General features: G+C 36.4%; 1 protein-coding gene across 1 annotated transcript in view; it reads left to right on the top strand.

The window, feature by feature from the left end:
• Positions 1 to 13471, top strand: part of LOC100661817 (mitochondrial adenyl nucleotide antiporter SLC25A24-like) — a 28045-nt gene extending 14574 nt beyond the window's left edge. The window contains exons 3-4 of the mRNA XM_064279976.1: positions 3776 to 3887; positions 11933 to 13471. Of these exons, the coding sequence (XP_064136046.1) occupies positions 3776 to 3887; positions 11933 to 12127 (307 nt within the window). The 3' untranslated portion in view covers positions 12128 to 13471. The remainder of the gene's footprint in view (positions 1 to 3775; positions 3888 to 11932) is intronic.

The raw sequence follows: 13471 nt of genomic DNA on the forward strand, positions 1-13471 counted from the left end.
TGTTCTCTTTTTAACTGCACAAATGTACTTTTATTTAGCATTTTGTTTGCTCATCACATTATTGCATTCCAGACCATTCTTCCAGGATCAGCTCCCTCCTTCATGAAACATAAACTATCCTGTGGAAATTCCTTTATTGAAAATCTGTTAGTGCTTAACTTTAGGTTTTTGGGCATCTGAAAACATCTCTATTCCGCTTTTGTTTTTGAGAGAGTTTTGCTAGGCACACAATTCTAGTCTGACAGTTTTTTTTTTTCTCAGCACTTTGAGATACTGTTTTTCTGTCTTCTAGTTTCCACTGTTGGTTGGGTTGGTCTGATTGTGGATGCCTGGTAGAAGATCTGTATTTTCTCTCTGCCGCCTCTTATAATCTTATTTTTGTCTTTGGTGTTCTGCATCTTTTTATCTGGAGAGTAGGCCTGACTTTCTTTTTATTAATTCAGCTTGGGGTATGCTGTACTTCCTGAAATTGTGGATTCATGTCTTTTATCAATTTTGGAAAATTATGTCTTTAGTGCTTTAAATATAGCCTCCTTTCCCTTTTCTTTAGTTTTTCCTCTTTTATATTTTCTGTTTTCTTGTTTTCCTGTGCTGCATTCTGGTAAGTCCTTCAAATGTATCTTCTAATCACTAATGCTTTCTCTAGCTGTATCTTTTCTTCCTTTAACTGTTTGATGCAGTTTTTTTAAGTTATATTTTTTATTCATAGATGTTCCATTTGTTTCTTTTTCAAATATGTTTGATAATTAATTATAATTTTTTATTCCTTGCTAATTTTTCTGATTCATTCCTTTGCTTATTAAAATAGACTATGCCTAGTTAATTTGTATCTTGTATCTGACAGTTCTAATATCTTAAGTCCTTGAAGACATAAATCTGTTTTGTTTTTGTTGCTGTTGTTGTTGCCTTTGAAGAAACTACATACTGTTGTTTCGTCAAAGAGGTATATATTTCATTAAATATAAAAGTTGAAAGAAAAAAGGATGGGAAAAGGAAAAACTCATTACTAAAAATCAAATGCGTTATTTTATAATATTAGTTTAATTCACCCAAAGATGCAACAATTCTATAAAACAAACCCAACCAAACCCAGTGCTGTTGAGTCGATTCCGACTCATAGCTACCCTATAGGACAAAGTATATCTGTATAAATATAAGCCTCAAGTTTATAAAGCAAAAATTGATAAAACTATAAGCAAGAATAGGTGAATTCATGATTATAGTAGGTGATTTTAATGCAACTTTCTCAGTAACTAATGGAAAAAGCAGACAGAAGAAATCAGTAAGAACAGAATATTTAAAAAATGTAATTATCAGTCTTTATCTAACAAACACATAAAATATTGTACTCAAAAACTGCAAACGATACATTATTTTAGCAGATATACAAAACTTGTAAGAATTGTCAGTATGCTGGGTCATAAAGGAAATTAAAAAAAAGAATTAGAATCATACAGAGTATGTTCTATAATCATAATGTTAAACAAGAAATAAGGTTTCTTATAATTAAAAAAAGTTTTTTTTTTTAAGAATTAATAAATACAACAAGTTTAATAGAAACCTGGTGGTTTTACTGGTCTGTGGGTTTTTTTCTCCCCCATTGGTATGACAAGGGATATTTTAAAAGCTATTACTCACAAAATTATAAACTGTTTGGAATACTGAGAATATGCCACTAAATCATGCTGTAAGATAAATTATGGATTGCTAATAACAACCACATATTCAAAATATAGTTTCAAGGGACGCAGTTGTGAACAAGCTGAAGTTCCTGCTTCAGGGCTGTAGGCTGGTAGGGGAGATAAAACTAGGCGATTACCATACAGTGTCATAAGTAGAACAGGATAAGGTGGGTGCTTGCTGCCTATTGGTGAATTTTATACTAATTATTTTGTTTATCTGAAAATATCTATTTCACCTTCATTTTTGAAGGATATTTTTGTGGCATATAGAAATCTAGATTGACAGTTTTAGTTTTTTCTTTTAGCACTTTAAAGATACCATTAAAGATGTCTACTAGCCTGCATTGTTTCTGATAAGTCAGTGGTTGCCCTTTTCATTCCCTGCTGTATGTAATGTTTCTTTTTTCTCCCCCCTCCCTCCATTTCTTTTCCCTTCCTCCCTTCTGCCCTCCCTGTATCTCTCTCTCTCTTTTTCTTTTGGAACTCCAACATCTCTAAGCTACAAAATTTCCATTAAGTTCCAGCAGCTCTTTTTTTCAGGCTAGTGGAGTCGTGTGTAGCTACTATTTGGTCAAAGATTCAAAGGGATACCTATATCATCTGCCATCTCAGCAGTCCTGAGTGTCAGTCTCTGTTTCCTTTAGCAAGTGAACTCATTGCTCTCTGTTTAGGCTTCTACTTTTCTATGATACAGTTTGGAAAGTGCCTGCATGCAGAAACCAGAGTGAATGGGAAGCTCGTCTCATGTGTTTTCTTTTTCTCAAGTATCACAGCCCTGTTCTGTTTGTAGTCTGGTACCTGAAAATAGTTCCTTCACATATTATATCCAGTTTCATAACTGTTTACAGTGGGAGGATAAGTTCTATATCCGTTATTTCATTTTGACTGGACATGGAAGTTGTACTAATCTTTTTTTTTTTTGGAAGAATGGTATTTGTTTTTTAGAATTTCCATTTATAAGAATGCCATTGAAAAAGTTTTCACTAAACTCCACCTTTTATTCATATACTAGGGAAACATTTTCTATTGGTTGTTTTGATCCGAGATAGTTAAAAATTGAGTAAATCCTGAATTTTGTATGGTAAAAAGTAAAGTCTTAAATTCATAAATAAAAGGTCATTTTAAAGTTGGTTTAATAGCTATAAATAGGGAGAAGATGGTAAATGATAAAAATTACTGGAAGAGTCAAATTGTATAAGGTTAGTCTTTAGTAAATTGTATCATTTACTATATTTTTACTCAAATAATGTACACTTTCTGCATTGTTTTTGCCAGCTGTGGCCTCCCCTCACAAGGTATTTTCATAAGCTTGCTATGCTATTTTTTTTTTAATAGCAACTTGTGAAAGAGGATTGGCATGGAGGCACTTGTGAGGATGCCTTGAAGGGGGAGGGCACAGCTGGCAAACAAACGCAGAACATGTGTATTATCTGCATAAAGATACGGTATTCATTCAACATTTATTGAGTACTCAGTGCTAGGGTTATAAAAGTAACTTAGAAATAGTGTTTCCCTTCAAGAGCTCACAGACAAATAATTAAAAGTAAATAGGGAACGGATTCCAATAGAGGGCCATTCTACAAAGTATCTGACTAGTACTCCTTAAAACCATCAAGTTAATCCAAAAACAAGGGAAGTTTGAGAAACTGTCATCCAAGAGGAGCCTGAGAAAACATGTCGACTGAATGTCGTATGTATCTTGGATGGAATCCTGGGACAGAAAGAGGCCTTTAGGTAAAAGCTAAGGAAATCTGGGTAAAATATGGACTTTAGTTAGTAATAATGTATCAGTAATAGTTCATGAATTGTGACAAATGTACCATACTAATTTAAGATGTTAGTAATAGAGGAAACTGGATGTGGGATATGATTGTGGGATAAAATGGGAACTGTACTATCTTCTCAATTTTTCTGAAAATCTAAAACTGTTTAAAAAATAGTCTACTAAAAAAAAAAAAAAGAAATACAGTGATATTCGTAAAGCCCAAAGGAGTGACTGCTGCAATATTTAAGAAGCATTTAATTAATTTTTATAACGGTGCTAACTTTGTTATAAATGTTACGAGCACTTTTTTTGTTGTTTTTAATTTCAGCATTGATAGTGATGGGACTTTGACAGTAGAGCGGAATGAATGGAGGAGCTACTTTTTATTTAATCCTGCAACAGATGTTGATGACATTATTCATTTCTGGAAGCGTTCAACTGTAAGATTACTTTGTATTTTACTCTATTTTTATTTTGCACTAAATGTCATCACTGTTATTATGATTATACAATTCCTGTAATACCTGCAGCCTCAGTGGCTAAAGTTACTGTGTTCCCCCCCTAGTAAAGACATTACTAATATAGCCAGGGGTGTTAGTACTATATGTATAAACACAACAGCTGTAATATCTTTGTTCGCTAAACCTAGAACGTAAAATAGGCACCCATCTGCTGAAAGGACCTACTCTGTGTTGAGAATTAATTACTGTGATACCGTTAGACTGTCCTAGAAAAGTGAAAAAATATTTCTTCCGTTTTTCACAAGTGATATCCCCAAGTGGGCCTTTCATGATAGGGAATATAAAGGCAAAGATTAGGATTTTAGAGTCAAAATTTTAGAGGCAGAAAGGCTCAAATATGTAATAACCTTCTCATTTTATGTAAGTACTTAGGGTTGTGAGAAACAAATGAGATCTTGTAATTAAAAATATTTTCCCAGTTGTTTGGATCTCAGATGCAGGAAACTGAGTGAGGCATACTCTTATGGCATGCTGTTCTCATCCCTGGCATGACCTTTTGCCTCCTCTCCATAGGCAGTATGGGGTAGGGATAAGAGCATAGGCTGTGGAGTCAGACTGCGTAGGTTTGAATCCTACATCTGCCATCTACTAGCTATGGAACTTAGGGCAAGTTTGTCCCCCACACCCCTGCATTGTGGAAAAAACACATACAGCCCAACATTTGCCATGTCAGCACTCTTCACATGCACAGCCCAGTTACATTGATTACATTAATCATGTGCACAGTCCTCACCAGTACCTGTTGCCAAATTCCCCATCACCTTTAACAGATACTCAATGCTTCGTAAACAATAATCCCCTTTTCCCCTTACCCACACTCCTGGTAACCACTAATAAACTTTAGTCTTCATACATTTACCTTCTAAATATTTCATATATGTGGGCTCATACAGTATTTGCCCTTTCGTGACTGACTTGCTTCACTCAGCACAATTTTTTCAAGGTTCATCCATGTTGTACCATTTATTGTTATTGTTAAATGCTGTCTAGCTGATTCCAACTCATAGCGACCCTATGTACAACAGAACAAAATGTTGCCTGGTCCTGTACCATCCTCACAATCATTGCTATGTTTAAGCTTTTTGTTGCAGCAGCTATTTTAATCCATCTCAGTGAGGGGCTCCCCCTTCTTTGCTGACTTTCTACTTTGCTAAGCATGATGCCTTTCTCCAGGGATTGGTCCGTCTTGTAAACATGTTCAGAGTAAGTGAGAAGTCTTGCCATCCTTGCTTCCAAGGAGCATTCTGGTTGTACTTCCTCCAAGACAGATTTGTTCGTTCTGCTTGAAGTTCATGGTATATTCAACATTCTTCATCAACACCGTATTTCAAATGCATCAATTCTTCTTTGATCTTCCGTATTCCTTCCGTATCATTTATTAGGACTTCATTTTTCTTTATGGCTGTGTAATATTGCATTTCATATTTTGTTTATCCATTCATCTGTTGATGGACATTTAGGTTGTTTCTACCTTGTGGCTATTGTGAATAATGCTGCAGTGAACATTGGTGTACATGTGTTTGTTTGAGTAACTGTTTTTCTTTTGGGCATATACTAGGAGTTGAGTTGCAGGATCATACAGTAGCTCTATGTTTAACTTTCTGAGAAATCGCCAAGCTGTTTTCCATAATACTTGTACTATTTTTACATTCCCACCAGAAATGAGGGTTCTAGTTTCTCCATATTTTTGCCAACTTTTGTCATTTTCTGTTTTTTTCCCTTAGCCATCCTAGTAGGAGTAAAGTGGTATCTCATTGTGGTTCTGATTTGAATCTCCCTAAGTGCTAATGCCATTACTCATCTGTCAGTTTGTCGTACCATAGTGGTTTGTGTGTTGCTGGAATGCTGGAAGCTATGCCATCAGAATTTCAAGTACCAGAAGGGTCACTGTCATGGATTGAATTGTGTCCCCCCAAAATCTCTGTGAACTTGGCTAGGTCATGATTCCCAGTATTGTATGATTGTCTACCATTTTGTCATCTGATGTGATTTCTCTATGTGTTGCAAATCCTATCACTATGATGTAATGAGATGGATTAGTGGCAGTTATATTGATAAGATCTATATGATTAGATAGTGTTTTAAGCCAGGCTCTTTTGAGACATAAAAGAGAGAAGTGAGCAGGGAGACGTGGGGACCTCATACCACCAAGAAAGCAGTCCCAGGAGCAGAGCGCATCCCTTGGACCTGATATTTCAACAAGCAGATGTAATGTTGGAAGCACTCACTCATTTATGCCAAGAAATCTGGAAGACAGCCCCCTGGCCAACTAACCGGAAGAGAGCCATGTTTGTGCCCATTCTAAAGAAAGGTGATCCAGCAGAATGTGGAAATTATGGAACAATATCATTAATATGCGAGTAAAATTATACTAAAGATAATTCACAAATGGTGGCAGCAGCGTATTGACAGGGAACTGCCAGATATTCAGCCAGATTCAGAAGAGGATGTGAAATGAGGAATATCAGTGCTGATGTCAGATGGATCTTGGCTGAAAGCAGAGAATACCAGAAAGAGGCTTACCTGTGTTTTATTGACTATGCAAAGGCATTCAACTGTGTGGATCATAACAGATTATGGATAATATTGTGAAGAATGGGAATCCCAAAACACTTATGCTCATTCAGAGCCTGTACATAGATCAAGAGGCAGCCATTCAAACAGAGCAAGGAGATACCGTGTGGTTTAAAGTCAGGAAAGGTGTGCGTCAGGGTTGTATCTTTTCACCATACTTATTCAATCTGTATGCTGGGCAAATAATCCAGAAAAGGTGGGCTATATGAAGAAGATGATGACATCAGGATTGGGGGAGGACTCATTAACCTGTGATGTGCAGATGACACAGCCTTCCTTGCTGAAAGTGAAGAGGACTTGAAGTACTTACTAATAAAGATCAAAGACTACAGCTTTCCATATGGATTGTACCTCAACATAAAGCAAGCAAAATCCTTACAACTGGACCAAGAAGCAACATCATGATAAACGGAGAAAATACAAAAGTTGTCAAGAATTTCATTTTACTTGAATCCACAGTCAGCACTCATGCAAGCAGCAGTCAAGAAATGAAATGATGTATTGCGTTGGGAAAATCTGCCACAGAAGACCTCTTTAAAGTCTTTTGAAGATGTCGCTTTGAGGACTAAGGTGTGGCTGCCCCAACCCATGGTGTTTTTACTCACCACATATCCATGCAAAGTTTATACAAAGAATAAGGAAGACTGAAGAAAAATGGATGCATTTGAATTATGGCATTGGCTAAGAATATTGAATATACCACAGACTGTCAGACGAATGTAGAAATTTGTCTTGGAAAAAGTACAGCCAGAATGCTCCTTAGAAGTGAGGATGGTGAGATTTTATCTCATGTATTTTGAACATGTTATCCCGAGGGACCAGTGCCTGGAAAAGAACATCATACTTCTCCATGTAAAGTGGAGGGTCTATGAAAAAGAGGAAGACCCTCAGTGAGTTGGACGGACACAGTGGCTGCAACAATGGGCTGAAATGTAGCAATAGTTGTGAGGATAGTGCAGGACCAGGCGGTATTTTGTTCTTTTGTACATAGGGTTGCTATGAGTCAGAACTGACTCAGTGGCACTCAACAACAACTGCTACTGGAGAAGCTCTGGTGGCACAGTGGTTAGAAGTGCTCATCTGCTAATCAGAAGATCAGCAGTTCAAACCCATCAGCTGCTTCAGAGAAGAAAGATGTGGCAGTCTACTTGCATAAAGGTTTACAGCCTTGTAAACCCTATGGAGAAAATTCTGTTCTGTCCTATAGGATAGCTATCAGTCAGAATTGACATGAAGGTTCTGTTTTGTTTTAAATTGCTAATGGTGTTGATTATCTTTTCATGTGCTTGTTGGCCATTTGTATGTCTTTTTTGGTGAAGTGCCTGTTCACATTTTTTGCCCCTTTCTTGATTGGGTTGTTGGTGTTTTTGTTGTTAACTAGTTTGGGCAAGATTCTTAACTCCTTTGTACCTCAGTCTCCTTAACTGTATAGTGGGGATAATAATAGTTAGAGTTTTGAGAATTAAATTATATACAGTAATAGTATATTTAGAAAAGGCCTGAACATGTAATAAGTGTTCAGTAAATGTTATTTATTATGACTGGCAGTTATTCTAATTTATTTTACCTGTGTTAAATTCTTATGAAACATGCACTGATGTTTCTTGTATGTGTGTTTTGAATTTACATATACAGTATTATGCTAGAAGCCACATCTGATTTTTTGCTTTGTTCACTCAACACTAAGATTTTAAGATTTATTAGGTGTCATCAAGTTACCTCCAACTCAGAGCAACCTTATGTGTAACAGAAAAGTTGCATAGACCTGCGCCATCCTCACAATCGTTGCTATGTTTGAGCCCATTGATGCACCCACTGTGTCAGTCAGTCTTATTGAAGGCTCCCTGTTTTTCACTGATCCTCTGCTTTACCAAGATTGTTGTCTTTCTCCAGCAATTGGTCCCTCCTGATGACATGTCCAAAGTAAGGAGTCAAGTCTTGCCATCCTTGCATCTAAGGAGCATCCTGGCTGTACTTCCTCAAAGACAGATTTGTTTGTTCTTCTGGCAGTGCATGGTGTATTCGATGTTCTTGGCCACAATGCAAATACATCAGTTCTTCTTCAGTCTTCCTTCATTGTTCAGCTTCTTCGTGCATATGAGGTGATTAAAATATCATGACTTGGGACAGATGTACATCTTGTTTATTATTTATTATGATGTACATATGATGTACATCTAGTTATATGCATATCTCGTTTATTGCCTCTAACTACATACTGCATGGTGTGCATTTATCATGTTTTCCTCACTCATTCTCCTAGTAATGGGCATGTAGGTTTTCTCCCACTCTCCATCCACAAAAAAAGGCCTTTTTTTGGTACCTCTTTTTTTTTTTTTCTTAAAAAAAATCAGACAGTTTTGTATGGTCCTAGTGATCATGCATTTGTAAGTTTTACTAGGGTAAATAGTCTTTATTTTATGAAGTATTGGCAGATTGTTTTCCAGAATAGCTTTTCCATTTTACTCTACCACCAGCTATGAGTAAAGGTTCTTGTTTCTCTACATATTGACTGTTGCTTGGTGTTATCCAGTTTTCTAATATTTGTTATCCTGTTAGTTATAAAGTGTTACTTAATTGTTCTAATGTGCATTTTTTGATTCCTAGTACATTTTGAGCATATCTGAATAGAAATATCAGACATTCATGTGTTCTTTTCCATGAATTAGCAGAGCACTGGTGGCAAAGTGGCTAAGAGCTATGGGCTGCTAACCAAAAGGTCGGCAGTTAGAATCCACCAGCCACTCCTTGAAGACCCTGTGGGGCAGTTATACTGTAACATCTAGGGTTGTTATGAGTTGGAATTGAGTCGATGGCAGTGTTTTTTTTTTTTATTCTTTATTTTTCTGATGGGTTTTCTGTTTTGTCTTTGTTGTTTATAGGAGTTACATCTATATCTTAGATATTAATACCTTGTTGAACCTAGACTTGCTAATATTTTTTTTCTAGTATGTCATTTGTATATTATTTGTTTTGGCTGTGGTTCTTAGTTGAGCAGAAATCATTAATTTTCGGTAAGCAAATCCATAAAAAATGTAATGGTTTATAATTTTGGGATCTTATTTAAGAAGTACTTCCATACCTCTTGATCATAAATGTATTCATCATTTTCCTCTTTTAGTTTTATAGTTTCATCTTTTACGTTTAGGTCTTTAATTCATCTGTAGTCCACATTTCTCTAAGGACAAGCTATTGAGTCCCCCTGTTCTTCGCTTTCTTCAGTAAAATGGAGATAATAGTAAATATCTATTAGTTACACCATATGAAATTGCTGACATCAACTGTTTTGACCTGCAATAATGGCAGTTTCATATGGCTCAACCTGATACATCATACCTTGTCACGACATAGGACTGTTGTGTATTAAATAAAACACTTATTGGGCTTAGTGAGCACTCAGTAAATGTTACCTGTTATCATTATTATTGTTGTTGCTGTAAGTTAGATTGATAGACTTTCTTATGTTAAACCAGCCTTGTATTTTTGAGATACCAAAATGACTATTATGTCTCTACGTATTATGCAATTGTTACTGTTTATGACCCAATGGAAGTAAACAGTAACTTGGGTGCTTTTGATTGTACAAGTATTTGTAAATTTTAATTCTACTTTTCATAAGCTTTGAGAAAGTTAAAATATTGAAATCTATAAGGAGTGATCTATCGTGGAGAATTAATAACTGTTAACATGTTTAAAAATATTTGCTTCCGGTGCTTTCCTGTGAATATTACATAAATAATATGTATGTAGATTCTCTTCTCAAAACAAAGTGAAACACTACAGATAAAGCTAATGTCCTCTTTGACTACACCTCCAGTCCTAGTCCCACCCTCTTCACCCCTTCTCCTGAGGCAGTTTTCATGACAGTGGTGTACATCTTGCCAGCCCATTTCTTTACTTACAGATTCAGATTGAGGCCTTGCTACTTCTGAGTCACTATCTGAAAAACATTACCCAACAGTCCCACTTATCCCCTCCCCACAAAAAATAAAATCCATACTCCACTAAATGCCTCTATACTGTTTTCTTAAGGCATCTTTATTTGCTATCTTTGTGATTGTACTTATTACCCTGAATTATAATTGCTTATTTCCTTTCTTATATCTCTTGTTATGTTGTAAGCTCCTAGGGGGCAGAAACAACTTCTGTACCATTGTATCACTAGTATCAAGCCTAGGGCTGGCACATTGAACAAATATTTATTGGGCACCCTTGCCTCCACTGACTAAGACACTACGTTTACAACAGTGCATAAGAGAGACAAGATTTCTGCCCTCATGGGGCTTATTTTTTAGTGGGGGAAGCAAGCAATAAACAGAAATGATCTAATCAGTTAAGATTGTGCTAAGTATTATTAGAAAGGAAGCCATGGAAAGTGCCAAGGAGAAATGTTCTAGGCAGAGAGAAAAACAAATACAAAGGCTCTGAAGTGGAAGGTGCTTGGGCAGGGTGCATTCAGTGAATTAGTTGGTGAAGGTGGGAAAATTTAGAAGCAGAAAAGTGACTTGTCCACAGTGATTGGCAAGTAGTGAAATCCAGATCGTCTGATCCAGAGCTTTGCATACTTTCCACTGAACCACATTGCCTGAGCATTTAGCAAAATGGATAGTCTGGGCAAAAAAAAAAAAAAACAAAAAAAAAACATGATTACTGAAAATAAAGTGAAATAAAAACTGTTCAGAATTCAGATTTCTTTAAAAAAATGACATCTGAAGAGTCAATGTAAATAATAGAGAAAGAAATTAAGCAAAGAATATAAAATGATAATCTTGAATTCTAATTTATGTTCAAGTAAGAACACAATGGAGTTTGAGAGAATTTGAAATAAGTAGGAAAAATTTGTTAAGCATTTATTCCTTCCTGGCACAAATGGTTTGCACTCAACCACTAACCCAGTGGTTAGCGATTTGAACCCATCCAGCAGTGCTGTCCTGTGGAAGAAAAGCCTGGCAATCTGCTTCTGTAAAGATTACAGCCAAGAAAACCCTATGGAGCTGTTCTATAACACATGGGGTTGCCATGAGTTGGAATTGACCTAATTGCAACGGGTTTATGATATGGCAGGTACAGTGGTAGATGACTAGGACATGAGCCCTATGCTCAGTGTTTACATTTTTTCATGTAAGAGTTTAGTCTAAATAGTTTGAGAATTTTGTGAGATTTAAATAGAAAATAACTCTAACTTAATGAAAATTGACTTTACATGAACTCTGTTATATGACTGTGTCTAGTACAGGTGCTGAGAAAATTGTCAATTTTCACTGACAGGAGATAACATGAAAAAAAGTCTTGGTCCTTATAAAAAAGGTGTTCTTTTAACTTGCTTTTAAGTGTTTGTATTTTCCTTTATTGTCTAATGTTTTTGTTTTTTTTTTTTTGCATTTTATCAGGTAATTGACATAGGGGAAAGCATAGCTATTCCAGATGAATTTTCTGAGCAAGAAAAGCAGCCTGGAGATTGGTGGAGGCGATTGGTGGCAGGAGGAATAGCTGATGCAGTCTCATGGACGTGCGCAGCCCCGTTTGACCGCTCGAAAGTCATGATGCAGGTAGTTTGCCTACTTTACATACTCCTTAATGCTTAAAATAAGTTGAAAAATCCTTGAAGATTTTTGAAAGAAACAGGTAAAATGTTTTGGCACGTTTCATACTACTCTTTAAAAGTCATTGAAGTTTTACATTTTTTTTAATGTAAGTTTTATTATTTTCAATAACATATTTCTTAATGTTCTTAAAGATGCTCATATGCTATTTAAATTTTTATTTGAAATAATAATTCTTATTGTTAGGTGCCATTGAGTCAGTCCTGACTCAGAGCGCCCCTGTGTACAACAGAATGAAATGCTGCCTGGTCCTGTGTCATCCTTAAGCCCATTGTTGCAGCCAAGGTGTCAATCCATCTCATTAAGGGTCTTCTCTTTTTCCCTGATGCTCTACTTTACCAAACACGATGTCCTTCTCCAGGGACAGATCCCTTCTGACAACATGTGAAAAGTATGTGAGACAGAGCCTTGCCATCCTTGCTTCTAAGGAGCATTCCGGTTGTAATTCTTCCAAGACAGAGTTGTTCGTTCTTTTGGCAGTCCATGGTATATTCAGTACTCTTCTCCAACACCACAATTCAAAGGTGTCAATTCTTCTTCTGTCTTTATTCATTGCCCAGCTTTCACATGAATAGGAGGCAATTGAAAACACCATGGCTTGGGTTAGGTGCACATTAGTCTTCAGGGTGACGTCTTTGCTTTTCAACACTTTAAAGAGGTCTTTTGTAGCAGATTTGCCCAGTGCAGTGTGTCTTTTGATTTCTTGACTGCTGCTTCGATGGGTGTTGATTGTGGATCCAAGTAAAATGAAATCCTTGATGACTTCAGTCTTTTCCCCGTTTATCATGATGTTGCTTATTGGTCCACTTGTGACGATTTTTGTTTTCTTTATGTTAAGGTGTAATCTGTACTGAAGGCTATGGTCTTTGATCTTCATCAGTAAGTGCTTTAAGTCCTCTTCACTTTCAGCAAACAAGATTGTGTCATCTGCATATCACAGATTGTTAATGAGTCTTCCTCCAACCCTGCTGCCCTGTTCTTCATATAGCCCGGCTTCTTGGATTATTTGCTCAGCATACAGATTGAATAGGTATGGTGAAAGAATACAACCCTGATGCACACCTCTCCTGACTTTAAACCATGCAGTATCCCCTTGTTCTGTTGGAACGACTGCCTCTTGATCTATGTACAGTTTCCTCATGTTCTGGAATTCCCATTCTTCCTGATGTTATCCGTAGTTTGTTATGATCCACACAGTTGAATGACTTTGCATAGTCAATAAAACACAGGTAAACATCTTTCTGGTATTCTCTGCTTTCAGCAGGATCCATCTGACATCACCAATGATATCCCTGGTTCCTTGTCCTCTTCTGAATCTGGTTTGAA

The sequence above is a fragment of the Loxodonta africana genome, chromosome 3 (genome assembly GCF_030014295.1).
Source record: "Loxodonta africana isolate mLoxAfr1 chromosome 3, mLoxAfr1.hap2, whole genome shotgun sequence".
NCBI lineage: Eukaryota > Metazoa > Chordata > Mammalia > Proboscidea > Elephantidae > Loxodonta > Loxodonta africana.